The 27685-nt window shown below is 39.6% G+C and overlaps 1 protein-coding gene, 2 long non-coding RNA genes and 2 other non-coding genes across 7 annotated transcripts in view; 2 read left to right on the top strand and 3 right to left on the bottom strand.

The window, feature by feature from the left end:
* Nucleotides 1–1721: 1721 nt before the first annotated feature.
* On the bottom strand, nucleotides 1722–4215 carry LOC111928028 (uncharacterized). The gene is made up of 4 exons (XR_002863882.2): nucleotides 4179–4215; nucleotides 3768–3905; nucleotides 2841–2952; nucleotides 1722–2025 (listed from the first exon to the last, which is right to left on the bottom strand). It is a non-coding gene; the product is annotated as an uncharacterized LOC111928028 (long non-coding RNA).
* LOC111928479 (small nucleolar RNA SNORA26) lies at nucleotides 2557–2675 on the bottom strand. The gene has a single exon (XR_002864115.1). It is a non-coding gene; the product is annotated as a small nucleolar RNA SNORA26 (small nucleolar RNA).
* On the bottom strand, nucleotides 3974–4096 carry LOC111928480 (small nucleolar RNA SNORA26). Its single transcript, XR_002864116.2, has one exon. It is a non-coding gene; the product is annotated as a small nucleolar RNA SNORA26 (small nucleolar RNA).
* A 138-nt stretch (nucleotides 4216–4353) lies between the features above and the next one.
* LOC147652993 (uncharacterized) lies at nucleotides 4354–9724 on the top strand. Of its 2 annotated transcripts, none has more exons than XR_015286777.1 (3): nucleotides 4354–6583; nucleotides 7117–7267; nucleotides 8062–9724. It is a non-coding gene; the product is annotated as an uncharacterized LOC147652993 (long non-coding RNA). The 2 variants fall into 2 exon arrangements; XR_015286778.1 differs by having other exon boundaries at nucleotides 4360–4634; nucleotides 8062–9222.
* Nucleotides 9725–11516: 1792 nt separating this feature from the next.
* The window catches only part of USP46 (ubiquitin specific peptidase 46), a 34389-nt gene continuing 18220 nt past the window's right edge, over nucleotides 11517–27685 (top strand). The window contains exons 1-4 of one of the 2 annotated variants that reach the window (XM_086888699.1): nucleotides 11611–12089; nucleotides 13051–13172; nucleotides 25093–25173; nucleotides 25926–26139. In XM_086888699.1, the coding sequence (XP_086744825.1) occupies nucleotides 13092–13172; nucleotides 25093–25173; nucleotides 25926–26139 (376 nt within the window). In that variant the 5' untranslated portion in view covers nucleotides 11611–12089; nucleotides 13051–13091. Of the gene's footprint in view, nucleotides 12090–13050; nucleotides 13173–25092; nucleotides 25174–25925; nucleotides 26140–27685 lie in introns of both variants that reach the window. The other variant, XM_023925235.2, reaches the window with a different exon arrangement.

Genomic DNA, 27685 nt, shown 5'->3' with positions numbered 1-27685 from the left:
TGTAGTCTCAGGTAGACTTTATTTCATTCTTGATCTCTCTCCAGATGTACTAAACCCACTAAACTTATTCTATTAATACTATGTGAAATCAGAGTAGTAGATCATGTCTAGAATGGGCTCTCTTTTCATTAGCCTTTCTAACCAGATGTCTCATAAAAAGAGAACAGCAAAGGCTGGACCTAACATGCAGCATTGTCACTTAGTGGCATGTGGGTATTTCATCAAAAGCAGCAGCAAATTATGACTTCACTAACAGAGTGTTTCTATTGGGAAGCTTTTACACCAATAGTGCCAATACACTGTGTAAGCCACTAATGTGAAAAATTTATCTTCTGCATTATACTGACACAAAACAATACTTCAGTTGTCAGTAATAGAAAGAGGTAGATCCTAGAACATTTGTATATTAAACTTCTTGAAACTTAAGACATGTGTCTTTAAGGAAAAAAAAAAGTGGAAAGTAGACAGCAATAAAACCACAAAAAAATAAAAGGGCAGAATACTCAGAACTGGCTTTAGACTCCCAAAGATCTTGATTCTGACAAGATCCTTTTACACAGAGCAGTGGGTGGAATTTTATGCCTTTTATTGCATGATGAATGAATCTGGAAAGGAAAACTCCAACCCTAATTCCAAGATACCTTGATTCTGTGTGAAATTCTGGAAGTGTAGACAGCTCACTGGGAACATCGTGCCACACTATCAAGTGTAAACAAGTTTACTGGTTAAAGAAAACTGAAATAAACATTCAGAAATAAGTCTTGAAAATCATCAATTAACATTGAATCTGAGAGAGGTAAATTAGAAATCTTGCACAGGGCATAGAACCTCAACCCCATAATGTAAGACTGAATAGACTAAAACTTTTCCTTAAGCATGGGTACAGAAGACAAAGATCTATAGAACTGACAAGACAAATTTCTTGTAAGTCACAAGAGGAAATGGACACTTGTCAAGTTTAAGAGAAAGTACTTCTATATACTCTTCAAATTTAGTTTTGTCTTATTAAAACAAGCAGACTTAGGTGAGCCTAGGCCACAAGTAAATCACTACTCATCCCTTTTAGTGTATGCTTAAGCAAAAGGAAAAAAGCACGTCCTGGTTAGATGGGGGTTAAATAGGACCATGTATGTGTAAATATGTTTGTTCCTAAATCCACACCAATTCACTCTGTCTAGGCAGTGGTGAGCACCACTTCTATACATCCTATTTTATATCCTTTCATTCCAGGGAAGCATTGGCAGTAATACAATGCACAATTACTCCACTTTAAGACCTATCATTAAAAAAATGTTTTAAGACATAAGCTATTGAAAAATACACACAAGCTTTCAACTGTTCAACAACGATCTTGCTCTTCCAGGACCTTCCTACTGGTAGTGCTTTATATGGAATATTCCAGTACTTACCTTGTTAATTTAAAATAGGTATGGAATGGACTTCTTTCTAACTTGCTCTCTACAGTTTGAGACAATCCTTTTCTAGAGAATATGCAAATACATAATGAAATAAATTTGGAGTTAGCTGGTTGATCTCAGTGCTTTTGTATTGTGAAATACTTCAGAATACTCAGATACCAATAATAAAAGACTACGAGGGCCTTTTTGATGGATCTGTAAACCTAAACTTATCAAGTCTGGACATGGCAAGAGAATGTTTGTGTGACAGCACAAAGGTGTCAGTCAGAAAGTACCTTAACAAGAAACATACAGAACACAAACTTTTGGTAGCATACTCATATTTTATTTCAATTAATACTCAGTTTATTTCAATCAATCCACAAACACAATCAAATTACAGCAGTTTTTGTTAGGAAACCTTTTTCAACAAACAGTGAGATGCCTGTTTCAACATGATCATCGAAGACATAATTTTAGCCATCACTTGTCCCAATTCTACTTCCAAGACAATATTTAGACTTAGTGGTGACAATTGGAGTCATCCCATACCAAGTCAGAAATCACCCACTCAGGAAATCATAAACTGCTGTTTAACATCAGCTCCTGGCACATGTTGTTTTCATCCCTGTAAAAGAAATTTTATTTAACTTGCAGTCAGCATCATGCACACATAAAACAGGTAACTGCTCTTAGGCTGAGCTACATGAATATTCTATATGACACTAACCCTTAGGCCAAAGTCTTTTCTCAAAAGAAATTACTTACCCAGTAACTATCATGGGCTTTTCTCTGATTTTTTTGCTATTAATTTTTGGCTAAATCTATATAAAGTTCTAACAGTTACCATATAAGTTTCTACCAGTCAAAGCTACTTTTCTTCATTTTCCAGCAAGGAGTAAATTAAACTCCTTCAGGAACAGGAAACAATGCATCCAACTATTATCTGATAATCCTTTTCACATTTCCATACCTGGAGATCAAACAATTTACAAGAAATGGTTCATGCAAGACATTAATCACGTAGGTTCACAAAAGGACAGATTTGGGAAACCTGTGATACTAAGATTCAGATATCATAACAAGATGACAGTTCAAAATCTTCCTACAAGCTACTAATAAAGTTGATTCAGCAGCCTGAAGTCCAGCAGTTACATTAATGTGTTCCTCCTAAGCATGATCCAAAGAAGAGTTTCAACCTCACCTCTGGGTTTGCAAGAGAACTTCTATACCCCTCTGTGTTGGCCACTTAAGACACTGCCAGACTTAAGAGGGCAAAGCATAAAAGGGGAGTAGTATATTTAATATATTGTTTTCTTATCAACTAAAATTATTTGAACTTACTATTTGCTCAAGAGATACCACAATCTGCTTGAAATTTGTAAATTATTAAACAGAAATATTAAAAGCCATCAGTAATTGTCATTAAACGAGAGCACTTACCTTCCAGTAGAAGGCATTATTTATTCCTAAGAAATCCTGAGCATTGCTTCACATTTAGGTGCGATCACCCATGTCTAAAACATTTCAGGCATGAGGTTGCTATGTGAGGCCTCTAAATAACACACAAAAAATCGTAAAATTATAATTAATAATGTTTAACTACAGACCTTCTCAAAGCCATAGTCTACAGAGTTGCTACTATGTTGTTAAACATTTTGAAAGTAATTTTCCATGGAGTTGCAGAAATAATTTACAAGTTCATTATCAAATCAAAACCTAGAGCAAAAGGTGGTTCAATCTATTGAAGAGGCATGTTCATTAGCCCAGATAAACTACATATAACATTTTTAACAATTTTAAAATATACTTTTATACATAAAGTTCATTTAATACATGAAGTTTATTTCTACACATGAATTCCTTTTAGCGCTGACACTACCGAGAGAAGCTATAAACATGTAGATTTGACTGAAACATTGCCGGACAATTCATTGCTACCTTGTGTCTATTTCTAGATAGATATTACACCTCGTTACAAATTATACAGCATTCAACCGAGAGCCGTCAAAAGACACTGTTTACAAGTTGGACTAGAAGATTGCACGGAATGACCAAGCCATGAGGGTTTTTATGTTGTTTGAACAGTTAGAAAAGCCCACTTAAGCCCAAATCCCTAGTGCCCAGAGCCAAAATATCGCAGGTCATAACTGCAATTTTCTTGATGTGGCCTATAAAAAATAAATTTATGCAGTGATTCAGATTTAAGGTCTGTGCTGCTCAATAGCTGCAATTTAAAGAACAGTAGCGCACAAATGTAGACAGTCATTTTGGCTCAGAGAAACAGGGCAGCACTCCCATTTATGTTTGCCTTTAAAAAGTCTCGGGATTCAAAGCCCTCCACTTCTGAAGCCCGAAGCCTTTTCTTACCGGCCCCAGGCTGTAAGAGGAGCGATGAGCTGGCTGTGCCCCTCACCCATAGGCGTCCAAAGGCGGGAGTGCAGACCGCCAGCGCTTCCCCCTGCCCATCGGGAGCATCTGAAGAGCTCGCCGGTGCCTCGGGACACACTGCGGAAGGAGAGAGGTATCAGCCGGGCAGGGAGGGGACCGAGCTGGGGGGAAAGGAGGGACGGGCCATTTGTGTCTCACGACAGGATACAGGGCAGAGAGGAGGGCTCCGCACTGGGTTTTAGTGAGAACAAGCTGTTCTATCCCCCCGTGTTGACTCCACGGAGCACCGCCGAGCTCCGAGAGGGCAATATGTGAAGGGAAAGCGACGTAGGTTCCACCCCCAAGGCCCAGGCCCAGAACTCCCCCTGAGAGCAGCCGCAGCCCGCTTACCGCGCCCGCAGCCGGCGGACAGAGAGGACGAGCTGGGCCTCTCCGCGCCTTAAATACACCCCCGCGCTCCCGCGAGACCCCACGCGCTCCATCCACCGCTGCCTATTGGCGAGGCCAGCGCGCGTGACCCCACGCGGGGCGGGGCTCGTGGGGCAGAGGGCGCTGGAGCTGCTCTAGAGGCGAGCTACGGCCGGGACTGAGGGCTCGGCCCAGTTGCTCAGCTGTGCTTCCTGCCGCTGCCCCCACGGGTCACATCAAAGCTTTTCTTGGGGATGTGCTCGTCCATTCCCGCCCAGGCCGAGTTCTGGGTGCTCGGAGATGTTTACCACAGGGAAACAAAAGTGCAAAGTAGCAGCTGTGTAGCGGTTTTGAGGCGCTAAATACCGCTGATCTCTGTCTAAACTCCTGTCTAAGCCCTGCTTAGGAGGCTTAGGAGCTGTCTGTGAGGATGGCGAGGTAAAGCCCCGAGCCTCGCTAATGCCCTGACGGACAGCTCTGCTGGGCTGCGCGCCAGGGCTGACACGGACGCAGCAGGCCTGTCCTGCGAGCCAGCCCTCAGCACGGGCACAGCACTGCCCCAGATAAAATGGGCTGCCTGTCTGGGGATGCTACTAAGAGGTTTAGGAGCGAGTACGAGCAGATTGGTATAAACAGGGAATTAGTAGTTTGAAACACAGACACTTGTTGTTGTCCAGCAAAGCTGGTAGGTACAAATCACAACATATCATAGAATATGCCAAATTGGAAGGGACCCATCAGGATCTTTGAGTCCAACCCTTGGCCCTGCAGAGGACACCCCAAGAATCAAACCCTGTGCCTGAGAGCATTATCCAAACTGAAGCCCCTGCTTCTCGAATAGGCATGTATATTGCTGAAAATTCGTACCTTCTTGTCCCAGTAAGAAACAATATGTCTTGGCTCATGCCGAGTTACTACCAGCACAGCGCCTGTAAACTGGGTGAAAGGAAAATAACGAGTTGGCCTGCTACACCTAATCTGAACCCTGCATTTAAATTACTTTCAATAGCGTCGAAACAAGCTGCTGCAGCCTGAAACATATAGTCACATAGTTGCAATCAAGGGATGACTCTAGAAATTGTTTCCTACCACTTCTAGCTACCTCTTCTGTCTACTTCTTGACAGTTAAAACATTGTTGCAGATTAACCCTGTACCAGTTAATTGTCTGTGCAACAAGATTCAAAATCTGTCTCAGAACTCTGGGTAAATCAGTCTCTGGAGATAGATTTGTGAGACATGTAGTTTGAAGTTATTTCAAGTGGGCTCCTTTGCAATGACTGTTTTCTGCAGTCAGACACCTAAGTAAGATCAGTCCTTTTCTGTAATGTAGTCAAAAAGATGAAGTGGCACCCAACCTTTAAATTTCTAGCACTTGTGCCAGTGGGATTTACATCAAGTTTGGTTTCTTCTTTTCCAGTACAGAATGTAAACTGGGATTTCTGTTACACAGAAAAACAGCAAACCACTGCAAACCAGTGATCAGTATCCATCCCAGATGAGCATTTTAATCATTTGCATAATCCGACACCTTTTTCTTGCCCCTCACAAGCGTTCTTCTGTTTTCCTCATACAAGTTTGCATTGTTTGTCTTCTTTCTGTCTCCATGAAACTACCTTTTGTGTCTGACAGTGGCACAACTTCAAGAGAAGGAATGCAGAGTCTACCTGACTTGACCGTCCTTTACCAAACCCTCCCTATGGAATAAAGTAACTGTCCTTTAATAAATTAGTGCAAGGGTCAGATGTGGATTTGAGCCTCTTTATTTGCAGGCTAGTTCTCCCATTTCCTGGGAAAATGCTGTAACCATTAAGTTGCTACCTACGAGGCTGCAGGCAGATCTGCTATTTCCATGCGTGTGGGTGTAACTTTTATCTGAATGAACTTGTCAGCTGGACACTGAGTCTGCCTACCACCTGGGTACTCTGTGGACTTGAGGGAAATATCAGTGGATCTGGTTAATTTTGCAATTGCCCTGGATCACTAACTGGGAGAAATACAGCCCTTGTCATGAGCAGAATTTGTAGGAAATCCAGTTATCGTGGGGGCATTTTGAAATTTATTAAGTGGCAGCAGGGTGTCTTGGTTATTTTGTAGATTAGTGTTCAGCTTTTCAAAGAGTTGGATGAGATGAACTAACTTGCTCAAATCTTGAAGAGTGGTGCTCTAATTAGCCAAGTCTCTCCTTGTCGGATGCAAGAATTAAGTCTCAAAGTCACTGCTTTGATTTTTCTCACAGAAGACTCTTGAAAACAATTTGTTTAACAACATCATGAGTTTACCACAATGTGCAATTGTCATAAATGTTTCACTTCAATTTTACCATCTTTCTCCACACTGAAGGAAAATCAATCAAGTAAAACCTCATTGTGACCATCAGTCTTTGCAGGTGGATTACACTGAATACTCAGTAGTACTGAGTAGCATTAAATAATTGTCAGGTTTGGAATCTTAGAATGTAACATATTTGGTTTATATATATATATATATATATATATCTGTGTGTGGGTGTGTATGTATAATTTGTATAATTTGTATAATTTGGTTAAAACTTTGAGAGGATAATATAATAAAAGTGTAATTTAATTAATTTATGCACAATTTAATAAAATGTAAAGGCTATTTTAAATTAATGCTGAAAACAGACTAAATTCCACTTAGAGCTTATCTGTCCTTTGAGGTTTTTTTTGTCCTCAGAATATTTGTGAGTTAAAATTGGAGCCTGTAAAGTACAATAAATATAACCAATTAGATCTTTGGAGAAGAGGAAGGCAAGCCAGAATCATTATTTCCTTTTCAGAGGCAGAAATAGTGGTATATTTCTGTAAAAAACTTCAGTTTTCTGTTATTTTTCCTTAGTGAGTCTCTTTTTGTTTGAAAAATTACTTCCATGGTTTTTAATTTTTGGTTATCTCTTTCCAGCCAATATGTATGATTAAAATTTAAATAGTATTTTTCCACCTGAAAGCACATCTTTTATCGGTAAGAAAAATGCCAGTAAAGTTTGCTAGTGAGCTCCCTGGCTGAATAATATACCTGATGAAGAGGCCATTCTTCAAGATTCTTACTTCTGGTAAGGTGGGAATATTTTTACTTGAGTAGTGAGTGTGGGGAAGGTTAGTATTATTTAAACTGGTGAAGCAATTCACTGAAGTTCTGTTATTGTCACTGTTCCAAGCTCTTAACACAGTGTATTTGAAACTCAAGCAGAAGGAAAAGGGCAGAAGTAAGATACTATGAGATAATCACAGCTCTAGGCCATCCTCAGCATTGGACTGACTGCAGAGGTTTTAACAGCCTCCTCATAGAATAGAATTTAGTGGCTTTCACTAGAGAACTACAAGACCCCTTGTATCTACTCAGCTTTTGGTACATCAACATCAATATATTTGCATCTGTGTTATTCTGCTGCCTTTGGGCTTTCAGATCTGTTGTCTAGTCAAAAAAAGAGATGATGTCAGATGCTGTAAATGCGTTTTGTTTTATTCTGTAAAGTAGCAATTTCTGAAAAAAATGAAGAGATGCTATTCTCTACTTGCCAACTATAAGATGTTTAAACTGGCAAAAGGTAGGCAAGATTTGGGGATCGATTTAATGCAGCATTATTTTCCATGCTTTATCTTTGGAATCCTGACAAGTCATACCGCCACCAAAACATTAAGTTTTACTGTATTTTGAATCAAGAGAAATAATTTCTCAGATAATTTGAAAATGTTGGGTAGAAGTTGCTTTAAAAATTATAGTCTTAAAGAAGAATAGTAATTCCAAAGTTCGGTTGATTTTTTTGGTTTTAGACTCTCCACATTTTCTATGGATTTTAATGATTTTTTTATGGACTACAACTCACTCTTACCATTAAAATTTCAGGTGCAGATGGAGTGGTTTCCATGGACCTGCTATGAGCCATGTGCCACCGATTCAATCCATACATAGGCTGCAAGCTGCCATTTGGCATTGTACTAAAGCCACCAGTCTGTTCTGAAATAAGGCCAAGTTTCATGGAAAATCCTGATTACTCATTCCTGTGTCTACACATTTGCCATTTTCTTAAAGATGTTTTGCTATTTTTTGGTAGAACAAAATTTAATATTAGATACAAAACATATTTTTAAAAAATTGTAACATACATTGTCAGCACTGCAGGTATTTCAGGTATCTGAATTCTCTTATAATTCTTATATCTTTTCCATGCTTCCAGAAAACCTTAGTATTGTATTAACTCCCTTTTCCATTAAAATGACCTTTTAATTAGTTGGAAATATATCCTAAATTTGACCTGTTTCAAACATTTGTTCAGCAAAACTGACTGATGATTACCCACTTCTGAACCCAAGTTTATTACAAGAAAAACATAATGAACCCTCTGTGGAATTTTCCAAGATTTCTGGAGAGGAAATGCAATATCCTCTTTGTAGCACAGGATGAGCAGATATTCTAGCCTCAGATTTGCTACCAACTCTTCTGTTTAACTTTGGAAAAGTCACTAAATTTCTGCTGGCAATTTTCTTGCTTTGTAAAAGAAGCTAATATTAACTTGCCACCCAGTAATTTGACAACTCTGAGTGAATGCTTGAAGAGTACTCTGAAAAAGTCAGATGGAAAATGTTATGGAAGTCCATGCCTCTGCTAGCCAAGGAGGATATTTACAATAGGTCCATATTTTATGCAGTGAAATAGAAATGTTCCAGTGTAAAACCAGATGAGACTAAGATGGATCTAAAATTAAATGCAGGAGGTATTTTTTGACCTTTCAACAGAAATTATATAAGCATTCTTAGGTTATAAATAGTCCTTTGTTTTCCTTCTCTTTGTCTAACACCCAGAAGAAACACAGGGTTGGTTGTTTGTTGTAAGGAGATAGGGCAGTGTTTTAGAGTGGAAACAATTGTGCACTGTTCTTTATTTATACAATTCCTATAAAGTTTGTAACTAGTATTTGTTGCATTGCTTAGCACTTCTTTATCTTCAAACAGTTACAGAAATAAAGTTTCTATTCCTGAATATGACAACAGCAGAAGAAAACAAAAACAGTCCATTTCCAGCATGAAAGTTCCTTTCTTTTTTCCTGTTTTGATATATCTGAAGAGGAAAAAAGACAGTGCTAGACTACTGTCAAACTGACATTATATGCATTTGTATATTATTCCCTATTTTTATTATTAATCTTCAGAAACAAGACATAAAATGTGTCCACCTTTAAATGAAAGTATTTATATTATCATTAACAAATATGATACAGAATTCACAGAATGATGTGTGTGCACGTTTACAAATATTTCCTTGAGCAACTAATAAGTGCTTAATCAGTAGCAAGCAATTTAATTTTGTGCCCAAAAAAAATAATGTTTAATGAACAGAAGCAACTGAAAACTTACCCTGAAGTCAAGCAACTAGCATTTAAGAAAAACAGAATCATGAAAATATTACTTTTTTCTATTTTATTTTCACAATTTCTATAATTTCTCTGAGGTTTGTACTTTGGAAATAATGTTATTGACACTAAAATATATGTGAGACAAATGGCTTTATTAGATACTGCATTTTGTTTCATTTAAAATTTTAATCACCTTTCAAACCCATTTGTTTGCTCCATAACTTTTCACTGATAGAAAGCATGATTCTCCACAGTAAATTGGAATAAGCAGGCTGCAGAAAAGAATACATGATTAGGCTTGTGTAATTACAGGCATCAGAGTTTAAAAACCAGGTACTGTGCAGTACTGTTCAGTCTCTGCAGGCTACTTAGAAATGCATTGGAAACTAATCAGACCTTGATTGCTTCAGTCCTGACACGTCAGCTTAACTCCCATTTTCCTTGGTTATGTTGAGAAAACCTGTCATATTATGTATAATCCAGTCCTCTGAGTTTAAGCAAATTAAACACTTGGGATCAAATTCACACATAATGTAAGACCATGAACTTAATAGAATTATACCAAAGATATTTTTTTTCTCAGTGATGTTATTTGATGTCTCTTTGTTATAGTGATTTGTGGATTTATGAAGCAGTTTAATGGTCCTGAGGACTTCACTCCATTATGTCCAAAAATCTTTCTCCATCCTGTATTTTAAATGTCTGCAATGATTTAATATAACTAATCCAACTTAGGGAGGGAAGAAAGTTCTGTCTCTGTGACAACTCAATTTTTGAGTCAATTTCTTTGCTGAAACCGTCAGCTGGAGATACCAACTAATGCCAAATTTGATACCATTCTTATAAAGTGGGCACTTGTCCACAGTGAGCTGGATTAAGGCCACTTACCTAACAGTATTCTCAGGGCAGGAATTTATCTTTAGATGTTACTGGTGTTACTGCTGATGCCAGATTTATACTAGTAATCATAGATCTTCTTTTGAAATCATAATAATAAAAAAATAATATACTTTAAATAAATAAATAAATAAATAAATAAATAAATAAATAAATAAATAAATGAAGCCTGTGGATCCAGGCTCTGTAGGCTGCAATTTTATTCTAGCATCATGAAATGAAAGGCATAGCCAAGCATGAGCATGCCACACTTCAGGTGCTGTTAGGGGCAGAAGTGTCTGTAGAAATGTTAGTAACTTTCTCCTCATTTGAGTGATTTCCTCAGCATAGCAGAAGAACAATAAATGGGCCTTAAGCTCCTGCTGAAAAAAAGCAACATCTGCTAAGGAAAGGGGAATTCTAAAATGAGGATTGCCCTAGCTGAATTCTGTTCTTGCTTCTCTCAGAGATTTACTATGTGACCTCAAGTTAGCTATTTAACAACTTTGTGCCTATTATCACGTGTGTAAATTTAATATACTCACACTGCTCTACCTTGGAGAAAGGCATGGGCTTCAACTTGCTTGTGTTTGAAGAGAAACTGTGATTATTACATTAACTGTGTTGTGTAAATGTCACATGTTGTGAATTTGTGAGTGAGCACTTGCACACGTGGTGTGGACATAGTCCCAAAACGACATTTGTGAAGATAAATGCAATCTGCATGCACGGCAATACAAAGCACCAACTGTGGGCAGTAAATGACATTCCAGCCTACTGTTCTGGATTTTGCAAGTGCCTGGGCTCCCGTGTACCTCTAAATGGGTGGGGTGAGCACGTCCCAAAGCACGGTGCCTCCGAAACCGCCACACATCCACGTCCTCCTGCCTGCACTCTGCCTTCCTGTCCTTCACCCCGCTGCCTGCCGGCATGCTTGTATACGCTCTGAGGCCGGCTTCCTCAGCCCCGTGGCCATTCCAGGCCCGGTGACTAAAGCACCACGGCCCCTCTCGGAGGGCCCGTCCGGAGGGGCGACGGGCGCAGCCCCCCCGCGCCCCCTCGGCCCCGCAGCGCATTGGCTGCGGCGGCGGCCGCCCCGCCGGGCCCGCTGGGGTGCCCGTGCCGGGCGCTGCCTCTGACCTTCCCTTCCCCGGCGCTGTCACAGCAGATCAGCGGGCGCGGCGCTGCGATGGAGCGGCGAGCGGCAGAGGCAGCCGCCGGGAGAGGAGGAAGAGGAGGAGGAGGAGGAAGGGAGAGATTAGCGCGGTGCCGGCTGGCGCAGAGGCGCGGCTGAGCGCTCCAGCGGGAGCCGGGGCCCTGCGGACCGTGCGAGAGGCACAGGCGGAAGGAGCGGAGATGCGGCCGCTCTCCCCGCGCTGCTGAAGCTCCCAGTCACCCGCCCGGAGGAGGGAGGCCGGGAAGGTCCGTCCTTCTCGCTGCTCTGCGGCCGCAAAGGGTGCCTGTGCAGTCCCCTCCTCTCGCTTTTATCCCAGCCCCGGAGCAGGAGCCGCCGCCGCCCCCTATCCCTTCCTGCGCTCTTCCCACCATGAGCGGGGCTGTTTTCACCTTATAAAGATGGCGGTGTGGGATCGCTGCAACCTTTAGACTAATGACTGTCAGAAACATCGCCTCCATCTGTAATATGGTGAGTGCTGACGGGGGGCGGGCGGCAGGGCAGCCCTGCGGGGGCCGGCTGGGGGGCTTGCCCGGGGGCGCAGCACAACCGCGCCACTCCGTCCCTTGCCCCGGCGGCGGGGGAACGGGGCGGGCTGCGCCGGGAAGTGCCTGGGATGGAGTTGGCCGACTGAGAGTGACGATGTCCCGAGGAGTTTTCCTGGAGCAGCCGGGGCGTGGGCCGGGGAGGGACGGAGATGCAGAGCCGGTGCGAGGCCCCCCGGAGTGCGTCTGACCCCGGCCGAAGCGCGTAGCAGAGGGAGCTGTGGCCCGCCCTTCCTCCGCCTGCCCTTCCTCCTGCCCTAATAATAATACTGCGAAAGGACCAAAGTCGGGTTCTGAATCCACATTAAATCAGTGACCCTGTTTAACTCCTTCAGGCAGGCACCCTGTGGTCTCCTAGGGCCAGGAGCTCCCCAGATTACACAGAAAAGGAGGATGTTTAGATGCCTAATAACACTCTTTTGGATCCCGATGCTAGGTGCCTGTTCTAGGAAGTCTTGGCTTTAGAGTTTACAGGGTTTAACTTGCACTGCATGCTGCTCGAAGAGGACTGGTGTTTGTACTATTGAATCACTTAGCTTTCTCTAAACCAGACTAGGCAATTAGGAGGGAATAAGGAAACATTCATATTTTTGTTTGTTATGTTCAATTTGCTACTTTTCTCCCCATGGAACGGTTGAAACGATGCTTTCTGCATTGTGTTTGGGTTTAATTTCAATTCTAACAAACTTGGAGCACCTAATTTGGTTTAGGTTTTCTTGGTGGGATGAGGAAAAGTTCAAACTTTGTACAAGATTTTAATACAGTGAGGTGGTAGCAAACTTGCCAAAGAAATGGTTGCATGTTAAGCATCTCAATGCAAACAGAAGAGAATCTTATTTTTGTTCATTTTGGTTTTTTTAGTCTGTATTTTTCACCCTTATTTCCAGGTTCTTCAAGAACAGCTACACACAGTTGCCAGCTTTCCTCCATGTGGTGCCCCAGCATGCCTTGTGCTGCTGATGCCACACATACTATTCCTCTGCCCTGGAGAATGGAGCCTGTCTCTAGGGTAAGGCAGCAGGCACAGCCCCAGAGGCCTGGCTTCTGTGGGCTCAGAGTGAGGGAGTGCAGATTGCAAGCCTTCTCCCCTTCCATGTGTCCACACTTCCACTTAAGTGGGATTGCTCTTTTGTTGCAAATGAGATGCCTGGGAAATCCTATGCATAGTTTTGATTTGAACCTCAGTCCTCCCTTTGAAATGTCTACTCTGAAATACAGAGAGGGTGAGTTGGTTCTGAGGTTTAAAGAATTAATACAGAGTCCAGATTTTAGGTATAATAACCTGGATGCTCACCTTTCTTCACCAACATTAACTAGTTTTCTGAAATTTTCATTGTTCTTAATGATTTCCAGTCCAGTGAGCCATAAATACTGCAAAGAGAGGTTCAGGAAATGATACAGGACTGAGGAGAAAACCTAGGTGCACTTACCCTCTCTCTGAGGCAGGCTTCAGTTTTTACTGCTGATTAATGGTGGTTGTGATGCCTTGTAAACTGTATAAAAAAGCACCACATGAAGGGTATCTGGAGACTCATAGGTGGATGTAAGACCTTGGCATAAAGTACCAGGAACTCTTATTTTTTTATGTGCTTCAGACAGATGCACTAGTGTGCAGCACGCTTCTCCCAAAGACTGAGCAGATTCACAGCAGAGCTGATGAGGTTGTAATGGTGTGCTGCTCAGCTGTCATTGCCAGTGTATCCTGCAAAAGTAGCATCTGAGAGATGGAGAGACTGAAGGGAAGAAGGAGAGCCCCAAGCAGAAAAGGCAGACAAGGATTCATACTTCAAGGCAATTCTAGCTCATGGTACTGTGACAGAAGGTGCAGTCAATTCAATGTTAATGATGTTTTAAGGCTACGTATTCTTTGAAGTCTGTGTACTTAGCTTTTAGAGATGCTATGTTGTGTTGGTCACATTTCATTTTTTCTGGATAACCCTTAGGGACTGGAAGTTCTTTTAGGCAAAAACAATGGAGTTTTCAGACAGCTATGGGAATTTGGGGCTGAAAGAGAAATACAAGTTCTTGCAAGTGTTGGCAATATTGTGTTATGGCTCTTCTGCAAATGTGTCCACTCTGATGAGGTGATGGACTTGAACTCAGTGATCTGTAGGATCTATGACAACCTTCCAGAGGGCTAGAGGTATAAAAGTAAACCTTTTGCCTTTTTAAGACCTAAATATTTGCAGTGCTAGTTTGATTTAAGATATCTGTAGAAATCTGTCTAGAAGGATGCTGAGATGCTGATTCCCAGACCTTGTTCCTCCACTACAATGCTTGAAAACTGAGCTGCTGACAATATGTGGAACAAGAAAAAGCTGTGTAGTTCATACGTAGTATAATATGTTTTTCTATATAATGCTACATAACTGTAGGTTTCTAAGTTTTTTAACCTGGTTGGACTCAGTAATTAAAAAAAAAAAAAAAAAAAGAGGTGTTCTGGTTTTTATTTTTTTCCCATTGCACTTGAGAGTGTTGACAAAGGGTTTGTTTTTTTCAAAAAGAAATGCCCCCAAAATCTAAACAATGATGTCTGATTGATTTTCAGGGGTGGCAGGGGGAGTAGTGGAAGAGAGACAGAGGCAGCAATTGGTTCTGAAATACTTGCCCCTCCCTGAATGCAACTTAGATTATGCTTTTGATGGCAATCCTTTTCTTGACAAAGTTTTATGTGTGTGTTTATCCAATGTTTGCTCTCGTGTCCTGAAGGGAAAAAAAATACTGAAATTTAGCTGAATTAATTTAAAAATCTGGCTAGCCAGCATTTTTGGATGTATGTTTGCTATTAAGTTTACTGCCTGATATCTGGTATCTTGAGTTATAATTTTGATCTCCTAAAGATGGTAGAGATTGTTAGTCTTTTTAGGAAGGATCAAAACAAGTGTAGTGAAGCAAGAAAGACAGGAACAGTATTTAACTCACTTGCAAAAGATACTTAGTACTATATATTCAGTGGATAAGCTCTCACATGCTGAGACAGACACAGTAGGAGCTAGCCAGTAAGAAAAAAATATTGGCAGGGGAATTTTCCACTTGGCACATTTACTTGTAGTAAATATTTAAATGCACAACTTTCTAGAATTAAACAAAATTCTTTTATTGTCTTCTACCAGTTTTGTCCTCTAAGTCACAATAATAGCAATAGTTCTAGTTATTATTCACTGATTAGCTTAATGAGAACTAAGAGCTAAAACTTGTTCTGAATGGTGGAGAGGATGAAGGCAACTGTGCCTCAAGGAGTTGGTGGGATTCTAACATGGGTGTGATGGCCATGTTCCTTGAGAAGGGAGATCTAGTCCCCAGGATGTTCAACTTACCTGCCCTTCAGCCCCTGTGAAAGCTCATTCACTCTGTCTGCACACCATGTTCACCACTGAGGGACACATACATCAGGCAGTTGTCATCTTTTATGTAGAATAGATACAATAGATGTGAAGACACATAAGACACATTAAAAAACTCTATTTGAGGAATACCAACAGGCAGTGCCTCATAACACTTGTAGACTGCAGGCACCAGCTAGGGATGTGATGTAGCCCCTACAGTGCTGTAATTTTCTTTGGTTATTGTTTCTGTGAAATAACCCAATGACTCAAGTACCAAATGCTGGTTCAAAGATAGTCATGCTGGCATTTTATGCTTACTGAAATCCTCTGTAGTATGTTTCTCTTCTTTAGGTACAGCCTTGAGTTCTGAGTTAAGCTCATGCTGCAGCTGTGGCCTAGGGATATTATTGTTATGTGCAGTGAAGGACATCTAACCATTTCAGAATGTATTGACATACATTTATACTGATCTGGCTAACAAGCTCTGTGGACCATATTTCTCTTTTGTAATTCTGTTGAGAACAGGTATTAATTCCCCTCCTTTTATAATTTTGTAATAGTATTTCAAATATTCCAACTAGAACTTCATGTTGTTCTGGCCATTAATAAACAGAATAATCTAAGCACATTCAGATTTCTCTGATAAAAGGTGTCATCTGAGATCTTTCACAGTTAGTCCTGGTAGTTGTTGTATAGATATCCTTTGGGAAGTAAGTTGCAATTCTTTGGATTAATATTGGAGTTTCATGTTACTCTTTCTTCTCTTAGTCCAAGAGTTATGAGTTTCAGGGAAATAGCTGGTTTTCTGCATGAAAACATTCAAAGAATTCATCAGGAATTATGTGAACACCTGTGAATTGCAGCTTTCATTTTAAAATAAACAAACAAGTAAGCAAACAGTTTTAACCATCCTAGAAACTAGTTGTAGAGAAAAAACATACAAGCCCAGGAGTCTCTACATTCAGAAAATAAGAATAAATGTTGGATTTTTTTGTTTATTTAATAACATGATTTTAGACACTCATTGCAGGATTTTTTTGAATACAGGACATTGGCAGAATGAAGACTCAAACTACAAACAGATTTGAAAAATGCTTTAGACAAAAAAAAAATCCCTACAATTTTAATGCTGTGAAAATACCAAAATATTGTTTCATACAGGAATAATAAGAACATTATTCAGTTGCAGAACTGATCACTATGATTTTCAACTGGATTTATTCATTTGGACAACCTGCAGTGTATATTACTTCATATCTTATATATCTTCCCATAAATACAGATAAAGACAAAATAATTCATGCCAGACAATAAAAGTTATCTGAAGGCATATTTACATTGATAAGGAAAATAAATTTTTACATCTGATAAGATTAGAGAGTTCAAGCAATGCAGTTTTAGAACCATAGTCTAAAAAAATACCTATTTTTTTCTAAAAAGATAATATTTTTTTCTAACAAGAAAAATACAGAAACAAAAATATGGAAAGTACAGAGAATATGAAGTTTAACCATTGGAAAACTTTCTGAAGCAATGAGAAACTTGGGAGTACGGCTGACAAATGGGTACTGGACTAACAGATAGGAAGTGTGCATTCCATCAAAGGATGAATGGAAGTCCACAAAAGATATTTTTTATTGGATAGAGGAGCATATGCAGAATGAGAAACATCCTAATATATCATTTCCAAAGTATAAGCCCAAGTAATGGCTGAAGCTTGTCTCTCATGAATACCCTTTAATGGCTAAAGTAGTTTTATGCACTGTTAAGAAAGTAAGCACAAGAGGACAATTCATGAACACAATGTGTAGTGTACAGTGTGTTTCTTTCAGATGCATGTCGTCTCTGGCTTCACGTTGCTGAATTAAGAGTAAAACCAGTGGTTATGCTAAACACCTCAATAAAGAAACCTCTTAGTCATAGCTCAGCAAGGCCCAGTGAATCTGAGTTGTGGAAGAGATGATGTTAAAAGCAGCCTCTGGACCCTGATTAATTGTGTGTGGTGGGCAAGTGCCACACAGGAGGTGAGATTCTGATGGGTTTGAAGAGCCACAGTCTGTGGAGTCTTAAGTCCTGGCCAGTCAGAGAAGCAGTCAGCCAATTCTCTTCTGCTGACCTTCCTTTAGCATCAGGAACTGTCCTTGGTTGGCTGTTTTATAGATACGCTTACATATATTTTTGTACTTAACGCCCCAGGGTGTCAGTGCTTGCGGGGAGGAAGCACCTCCACTGTCAGGACTCCACTGTAACCATGTTCTTGGGTATGCTCAGCTCTTGCAGAAAAGGCTGTTGTGCTGAGGGTTTCAAACTTTACTGGATATTGTGTATTTCCATTATTAAATTTGATTTTTTGATTTCACAATTAATGGCCTCGTAACAGCTGTATATAAAGTATCATAGGACAATAAAATCTCCAACTTCATCTCTGCTGAATATGATAAACCTGTGTTATTTCTGATGTAGGTCAGTCAAAGTTGGAGATTTTCAATGATAGGAGCTACATCACGTTTCCTAATGTCATACTGGAATCTACACTACAGTAATTTGAGCTTGGTACTTCTCATCCTGTCCATTGCTGAGACCAAGAACAGACTAGTTCCTTTCTGTAACAAACTGTAGACTTGAAAATATTGTCATGCTCTTTCCTGCATTATGCAGCCTTTTCTGTCTTATGCAACACAACCCCATTCAACCTTTTTTATAGGTCACTTTTCCCTAGAGCTGAGTCTTCCATTTTGACTGGTTCCTTTTGGATTCTTTTCAGTTACCTTTATCTTTCTTGAAACCAGGCACGCAAACCTGGATGTAAAATGTCTTACCTCTGACAAGTTAAATAGAAAGTTGCTCCAAGATCTTTGTAGACTATCACCTGCAAGAATTCATTGTGTTGTCAACATTTGTTGTTGTGGTTTTGGGAATTTTTTTAAACAAACACAGAGACTTCCCTTTTATTTCTTTTTTTTCTAAAACACTACTACCTTAGCTGTTTCCCATTTTGTACATGGTGTTTCTTCTCTTCATGTGAAGAATCTTGCACTTATCACAGCTCCTTAGTGGATTCTCTAAAAGTAAAATACTGTCCAAAAATAATTTTTAATTCTAAACCTGTCCTGCAACATAGCTGTAGCCCTCATTACTCACCTTGTATGGAGATTTAATAAACATATTCCTACTTTTGTGTCCAGGTTATCAGAGTATTCCAGCTGGTGCAGCTGTGATAAAAGTTAAAAGGTGCATTGCTTTTAAAATGTTCTGAGGCACCACATATGCAGTCTAGGTAGTCTAGACAAAAATGTTTCTAAAGAAGTTAACAGTTTGTAAGCAAATCTTAGTTTCATTTTGACTCATGAGACAATCTTGATATTACGCATTCTGACGAAGGAAACTGGCCAAAACCAATGGTTTTGCTACTTTTTCTAGCAAAAGCCTGGGTGCCACTAATCCAAGAATGATTGAATTGGGGATACAGACAGACTAGCAAGAGAATATTGAGTTGCAGTTCGGTAAAATCTGTCTAATCCTGGAAAGTTTAAAGGTCAATATTTTTTTAAAATTAGTTATGGATATAGACACTGGACTTGCAATGCTTCACTAGAACCTCACTTGCAGTACCTGGTTGCTTTGTGCTTTGAGAAAACCGAGTTTACCAGCTATGACTGTAAAACTCATCTAAACTGAGCACCTTAAAAACTTTGTCCAAGGTTTTAAGTTCAGGATTTAGATTCAGGATTTCAGATCTTGCAATTTTTATCCGTTTCTTGGAAACCACACAGTAAAGGGCTGAAGTTATTGGAAGTATATGCAATACTTAGATCTGTAAATAGAGATAGTTAATGTACCCAACAAGGAAAAAGGTTAGGCCTCTCCTCTCAAGCTCTTATAATTTGCCTTAATGAACAGAAGACTTTTTGGAAAAAAACACACAAAATAATTTATTTAGGTATATTTTGATAAATTATCTTTCCTAAAAAAATTTGAATACACAGTGGTTTTTCAGTCAGTCAAGGTTCTTTCATTGTTTACTATGATCCCCTGTGTGTTTTCATAGAATTGTCTCTCCTCTTTCTTCTTGAGGCAAAAAAAACCCCAAAATAGCTTTGCTGGAGGAACAAAAACCATTTCTTTGCAGAATGAAGAGAGAACTAATCTGGTTAAATTCAACCATCTTGTGGGACTTACAATTTAAAAACTTACAGAAATGTTCCAAGTTTGGCATTTAATATCTATGAGTTTTTAGGAAGGCTGGTTCAGCTATTTCAGTTACTCATCATATCTCTCTGAAAGCTGAGATTGTTCCCGAGGATAGCCAAAGCCCTGCACTGGGGACAGGTGATGCATCTGTTGAAAGCAGCTGCATGTGTGCTGCATGTCGTGCTGTTGCTAGCACTCCTTTTACTCTGGATTCTTTGTGTTGCTTCTGGAAGCTAATTATGGGTTTTATTTACAGTTGCCTCCTCTCTTTTGAGTTATCCATCACTGCCATTTGTTGGCCAGGAGGCCTTCCCCATCTTTCTTTATCTTTTTTTTCCTTCCCTTCCATGTGCTGTGCTTTCCAAAATCCTTAAACTCAGGCTGCCTAGCCCTGAAGCCATTTCTATTTTTACTCTAATTTCTCCTCTACTAGCCCAAACATCCCTGTTATTTTGTCTTAAGACTTCAGTTTCTCTCTTCAGGAAACTATTGTGTTGCTCTCACTTTCCCTGAATGCTAAGAAAAAAAGAAATCTAATCTACAAATGTATATGATCCAAAACCCTTTGTCATGGACCAGCCGTCTTCCTTCACTGATCTCTTGCTCTTTGTGTATTTAAGTTTCTGTTTTACTTATTCAGTTTTTATGTATTTTCCCCTTATATTTTTTAGATTTTTTTGTGAACAAGGTATTTCTTCTGATTTCTTTGTCTTTGTACAGGCATACTTTTCTGTACAAAGAAAAATTTAATTTATTTTGTTTTTCCTACCATGTTTCTGTTTATTTAGTGATACCCAGTTAATAGGTGGCTTATGAGAAAGTCCTAATTACTGTATTCATTTAATTTAAATTAAACATATGCATATTTCTAGAAAATTAGTGCCATTTTTATAAATCTGTCACAGTACAGTTCAGTCTGATTTGCTATCTTCTGTTGACACTATCTTTCATATTAGCTCTTGTCCATTTCTCATTCTGCATTGAATAATAGTATTTAGATTACTTTGCTACATGAGATTTAATGAACTAATGTGATGACTTCTTTTTTCTCCTGAGGTTTTTTTTTTGTATATGTATGCTAAAGTGTAAAGGAACAGGAGAGGGTTTTTTACCTAATCTGTTTCATGTGATGCAAAGCACAAATGAAACTCTTAGCGATATTATCAGAAATTTCAACTGAAAAGAAAACCAGCAGTCTTATTCTTTGGAAGGTCTAGGGCAAAATTACAAGAGCTAAAAAATATAGGTCATATGGGCCAAATGTTTTTGGAGCCATGCTGTGGCAAAAACCTTGGCCTGAATTGACCTGTGCTTGGCTATGTCTCCAGCTGTATGTCTTTGCCATTTTACGAGGCCTGAATACTGATTGTTGAATTAAGTAGTAAAACTGACAAATCAAGGTTCCAACACCACAGAATACATAGTAGGAGTTTCCACATTGACCTAGTTCTCACTCATAAGGTCTGGATACCACAGTCGCTCCACTGCATTTCCCTCATTAGTGTATTCTTTTAAGAAGGAGACAGTCTCCTTTACTGTGATATGAGTATTTAATACTCCCAAATCCCACTTTGTTGACTTATGCAGCCTCTCCTCATTTTAGGCTCTGTAGCTATACTGCTGCTCCTGCTTATTTTTATGGAACTACAGTAGATTCAGCTTCTAGCTGAAGCATTTATAAAACCATAGAGAGTGGTTGCATTAAAATGTCTGAGCAGATTTCCACTGCAGAAGTAATCAAAATCACTTGCTAGGACTGAGAACAAACACAAACACCCTGAAACATGCTGAAAACCATGTTAAATAGTCATGGTTGATGTTTGCTGTAGATCAACCTCAGTAGACTAACTAATTGGTTTTCCATTTGATATGATTGATTTAAACTGAATTCTGAACCACCTTTAACACAACCCTAATAATATATTTTTTCCAGTTTAAACCTGGATTGGGTGTACAGTTTCTGGTATACTTTCTTGGAAAAATTTCCTTCTTCTCATGTCCTCATGTCTACTGCATATTGAGGAAGCTTCATATGCAGAACAAGTAATTTATATGCAATATGACATGGTTTGAGTTTTACTAAGTAGCTTGTCTACATTTTTTTCTCCATATAAGGAATATATACTTTGAAGCATCAGATCTCTCTGCTTCTTACCCATGTTCCTAGACTTCTTTTTCAATGGATTTAACAGTATCTTTTGGGAGACCTCATAATAAATCAGACTGAAATTGCCTTTGATACAAGAAGGCTCTACTCTTAATGAAGTCTGAGCAGGTTATGTCAGTTTAATCAAAGACTGAATTTAGTCTCACAGTTTTGTTGTGTCACTGGCACACTGTATCTTATTTTATATTTGCAACAGCCAAGTCCTGGTTTTGGAGAGGTAAAAAAGCTCCATGGTGAGATGTGTTTTTCAACAGCAGGTACTTTGGAAATTTCCATGCAATGTAGAGTTTTTATATGAAGATTGGTTAGTATACATCATGTATTTGTTTGGTTTTCAGGGATAATTTTGTTTGGTAAATCTTGATTCTTGCTCTTTCTCACAATATTTACAAGAAAATTTAAATATGAGAAAAGATTTGTCCAACCATCTGGCATCCTCTGAAGTAAGAAACCCTGGCCGTGGAGGAAAGGCAAATGAGTAATGTAGAAGCAATTAGTTAGCAGAGCCCTTGCTTTGTATTTGTATTTATCTAACAGTACACTAACCTGAAGTTTATGAAAGAATAGGAGGTTACTTTTTAGAGATAGTATTTTCCATGAGCTGTAGAGGGAGAATTTATTTCAGTGTGGAGAATACTACCTACGAAACTGGAGAAAGACCCATTTCATTTTTCTTGTAGGGAACTTGGTTGTAATGTTAGTAGTGTGTTCAAAGGAAACCTTTGCTTTGATCTGAATGCTATACAATGATTATTAATATGATATTTTTCCTCAGAAGTTGCATTAATCTTCTGTAGTCTTGTTTCTCTTGTATCAGACAAGGTTTTGAGGGTAACAGTGGCTGTTTGCTTCACTGCTAATATCAGATAGGCAAATATTTATCAGTTTCTTCCCTCTTGGAATGCTTTGCTGAATATGTGCATCTTTGGCAAGGCTAACTTACCAAGCAATGAAACTAATCTTCGTATGAGACCTGCATAATTATCACACTGTCATCTCTGTTGAACTGTAGCCAATAATTGCTTTGTATCAATCAATCTTTTTTTCTGTTTCTCACCAAGACATAGCAGAGTCTGGTGAGAACACACATCTCTTATGAAGCTGCTTATGAAGACTTGTGCTTGTAAAGTACTTCAGTCTCAAAGGGATTTTCTGGGAAGTAACATACACTTGGTCTGAGCAATGAGCTCTGTGTATGTGAGAGAAAGAGAGAAAATGGAAAAAGATCTGAGAAGGGGATGTGAAATATGAAATCTTTGGAGCTTTTCTGGAACCTGGCAACTAAAAGGAGATATTTTACTTTCAAGGCTTGCAAACTCTCAAAGAGCACCTGTGCTGAGTTTCACACTGCTAATTCTGTTGACATAATCTTCTTTTAATGAATTGGCATGACATAATAATCTAATTTGGCCAGCGGTGGTGATGGTAAGTGCAGTGAGGAAACAGAAATCAGGCCTTGGAGAGAAGATGGGGAAGGGACATGAGAATTCTAAATCTGATTACCAGTTACTTTGAAAATTTTAGCTGATGAAATCTGAACAAATGTCTACCTTCACTTCACCAAGGCTTTCAACACTGTCTCTCCCAATATCCTCATAGGGAAGTGTGGATAAGTGGATGGTGGGATGGACTGGGAGCTGGCTGACCCCAGAGAGTCGCTATCAGTGACACTGGGTCTGGTTGGAGTCCTGACACTAGTGGTGTCCCCCACAATTCAATATTGGGAATTGTTTAACTTACTCATCAATGACTTGCATGAAGGGGCAGAGACATCCTCAGCAAGTTTGCTGATGACACAAAGCTGGGAGGAGCAGCCAATAGCCCAGAGTGATGTGCAGCCCTTCAGAAGGGCCTTGACAGGATGGAGAGATGGGCAGAGAGGAAAGTCAGTGAAGGCAAGTGCAGGGTCCTGCACCTGGGGAGGAGTAACCCCAGCACCAGCACAGGCTGGGGACAGACCTGCTGGAAAGCAGCTGTACAGGGAGGGACCTCGGGGTCCTGCTGAAAACAAACTCTCATACAGGAGCCAGCGATGTGCCCATGCGGATGGGAAGGCCAGTGGTGTCCTGGGCTGCATTGGGAAGGGCACTGCCAGCAGGCTGAGGGAGGGGATCCTGGTCCTCTACTCAGCCCTGGTGAGGCACATCAGAAGTGCAGTGTCCAGTTCTGGGCTCCTCAGGGCAAGAGAGACATGGGGCTCCTGGAGTAGGTCCAATGGAGGGTGACAAAGATGATTAAGGAATTGGAACATCTCTCTTGTGAGGAAAGGCTGAGGGAGCTGGGCCTGCTCAGCACTGAGAAGAGAGTTGAGAGTGGAACTCATCTGAAGTGTCTGAAGAAGTGTCTGAAGTGAGGGTGTCAGAGGATGGAGCCAAGCTTATAATGTGTATAGGAGTGATGACATTTGCTTTGGCAGCAATCTACCTCACTTGCTTAGTAATTTTAGTGGGTTCAAAAATGGGCATTTTAATATAGCAAAACAACAGGTAACATACCAAATTAGTGGTTATACTTATTGATCAACAGTTACTTAACAACTTTGGTGTTGGAGTGAACAGCTGAACATAACTTACCACATTAGGGCACTGGTTAAGAAATCTAAGAGTGCTTGCATTTATGTGCTCTTTAATATTAGATAGAACAAAACAACAGGTATATTTCACTTCCTTTTAGCATCAGTGATGATGCTAGAACTGGGTGCCAATCTTAAGCCCAAGTATTGTTACAGGCTGATGATTAATTAGGAGGGATTCAGAGGAGTTTCTTCAATGCTTAGAAGACCTGTCTTCCATCTAGGAACTGGTTTTTAGGGTTGTGCTTAAGATCAACTACTGTCTTTATGAGACAAGAGAGTAATGGGATCCAGATTACAATGTACACAGTAAAAATAGGGGGAGGTGGGTGTGGGAAGAACTACTGTTCTGACCCATTCACTTCTAGTCATCTATTGCTAGAGGCTCCATGCCAGGCCAGCTCCACTATCCGGATTTGCAAATAATTTTAGTGGCTTATGAGGTAGTTGTTCTTGCCTATCAGTAAGACAGGGTTATCTTGGCTAATCATAACTAAAAGGAAAGAACTATTTTCTGTCTTGATACTGTCCATAATTTTACTTTAGAATCTTAATATTCTAAGTAATTTCTTCCTTTTTAATGTATGTTTGTTTTATTATTTTTTGTTGGGTTTTGACTTCTTTTTTTTTGGGTTTTCTTTTTTGTTTGTTTGTTTGTTTTGTTTTTGTATAGGGCACCAATGCCTCTGCTCTGGAAAAAGATATTGGCCCAGAGCAGTTTCCAATCAATGAACACTACTTTGGATTGGTCAATGTAAGTACCATTTTGATGTTACTTGAAATTTGCTTTGCTCCTTGGTTTTGTTTTGTCTTTTCTCTCCCCTACTCTTATCAATTTTATTCTAATGCAGGATTGTCTTTTTTTTTTTCTTAAGTGCTGCTCATGTTGCAATTTTAGGCAAAGTAGGTTGCAAAACTGTATCAGATGTTTGAAGATGGCTTCATACACCCCCAGAGAGAACAGTTCTATTAATATTTCCAGGGATTAGAACATACACTTAAATAAAATTAAAAGTCTATTTTAGCTGTGAAATAGGAGGGAGGAAGTGATTAAAGTATGTACAAGTTTAGGTACAGCATTCTGCATTGGCAACTCTTAGGAGGAGCTTTTTTATTTGACCAAGGAGAAAATGAGGGAGAGGAGTGTTTTAATCACTTGTTTGTTCCTATAGAAATTATATAGATATACTATTTTTTTCCATTGAAAACATTAGTCATTCTGCCACTGAGCAGTAAGATAGAGCCCTGATATGGAAATAAACTTAATGAAATCCACTATAAGAATTATTTTTCTTACAAGTGGAAACCTTTACTTTGTATCCTAGTTAATTTAGAACACCATAGTTTTTTCCATGAAGTGTCATGGTGGGTGTGGAAATATATTTCTACTGCAATCACATGGCAAAATGGCTGGTTTGTGACTGTAACAGGAGTCAGAATCTGAATGAACAGCTAGTTTTGTTGTGATGCACAGAGATTAAGCTTGTTTTTAATTTTGCATGGCAGTTTGGGAACACCTGCTACTGTAACTCCGTGCTGCAGGCATTGTATTTTTGCCGGCCATTTCGGGAAAATGTATTATCATACAAGGCCCAACAGAAAAAGAAGGAAAACCTCCTGACATGCCTGGCAGATCTTTTCCACAGTATTGCTACTCAGAAGAAAAAAGTTGGAGTTATTCCACCAAAGAAGTTCATATCAAGGTTACGAAAAGAGAATGGTAAGTGTAAAACTGAAGTTCTCTAAGGTATTCATACATTGATCCAAAAAGTACAAATAAATATTGTACAATGTGATCATATTAATCAGAAATACAGGTCAGATTTGTAAATTGCTTTTAGTACTTTGTGGGGTGTATTATTATTATTATTTTAGTATCTGTGTATATGTTATTATGCTTGAAATAACCATAGCAGATTTCACAGGCTCCCAGAGGTGTGCGAATTAGTGATGTTTTCACTGCACGGTGGGGCAGACCTTGCTGTAGAGTGAGCTAGGGCTGGGAATAGGGTGACACTGCTGTAATTTTTTAATTGTTTTTCTTTGTGGAGTATGGCAGAGAGAAACACTGAGGGCAGCTGGCAGTATAGAAAATGTGTGCCCTAGGAAGGCTGCAGACACCACCTACTCCAGAACACCCTGGAGGATAAGGAGCTGGGTATGTGGGGGGGTGGTCAATCAACCACATCAGCTGCTGCTCTGCTTCATGGAAGTGGTGGACACAGTCTTGCTTTGCAAAGCATCAGACCCCTTTTGACCATTAAGTTGGCAACAGAATATACCTAATCTTCTAAGGGATATGAGGAACATCTTGAGATAGAGAAGCCTGTCACAGCTATATTTTGGCCTGCATTCATATCAGTGTGGATGGTATGCCTAGAAACAGAGGGGCTTTGAATGAAGAGACAAGTATGAGCCAAACACCTGGAAGAAATTGCTTCCTGGTGACAGCATATAAATGGGCAGATTGTTCATTTTAGGGCAAACGTTTGAAATAATGAAAAAGTTAACTCTGAGTCATCTAGTGATAAATCCCCCACACTGTTTGGGATCATTTGTAAAGACTGGACCTTATGTTTTCAGCTTTTTTAAATTAGGGCCAGAGTCAGTGTATTACCCTGCTTTTATGTCCAGGCCAGACACTACAAAGCCAAGGGTTCTGTACAATATTTTCTGAGGAAATCCATGTGAACTTTTTCAGGAGCAGGGGGATAAAAATACACATTTCTGGGAACACACATTCTTTTTTCTTTGACATGATGGGCAAGTTAAGTCTTCACTGGAGAAGTCTGTACTAAATCACCACTGGGATATTTTCCCCTCTTTCTGCAAGCATTTAGTATTGAACAGGACAAGTCTTTTCTCATTGGACTTGTGTGTGAAAAATGAGCTTTGTTAGGTGGTGGTACTGTTACTACTTGAAGTGAGTTAACCTTGACTGGCTGCCAGGTGTCCACCAAGCCTGTCTCTTATTCCTCATCTCAGCAGGGCAGGGGGAGAAGAGGAAAAAAGCTCATGAGCTGAGATTAAAGTAGTTTAATGAAAAAAAAAAAAAATAAAAATTACATGCAGATACAAAGGAAAACCAAAGGAGATTTATTCTCTACCTCCCATCACCAGATGATTTCCAGCTAGCTACTACATGGGAAAAAGGGTCTTGGTATATGTAGAAGTTTGTTCGGAAGATATATATCTTAATAAAGAAAACCTGCCCATCTTTCTCTTAGATTTTAGTGATGAACATTAAGTCATATAGCATAAAATAT

Source organism: Cyanistes caeruleus, chromosome 5 (genome assembly GCF_971803275.1).
Source record: "Cyanistes caeruleus chromosome 5, bCyaCae1.hap1.1, whole genome shotgun sequence".
In the NCBI taxonomy this organism is placed as follows: domain Eukaryota; kingdom Metazoa; phylum Chordata; class Aves; order Passeriformes; family Paridae; genus Cyanistes; species Cyanistes caeruleus.
This window is presented reverse-complemented; position numbering and strand designations above follow the sequence as displayed.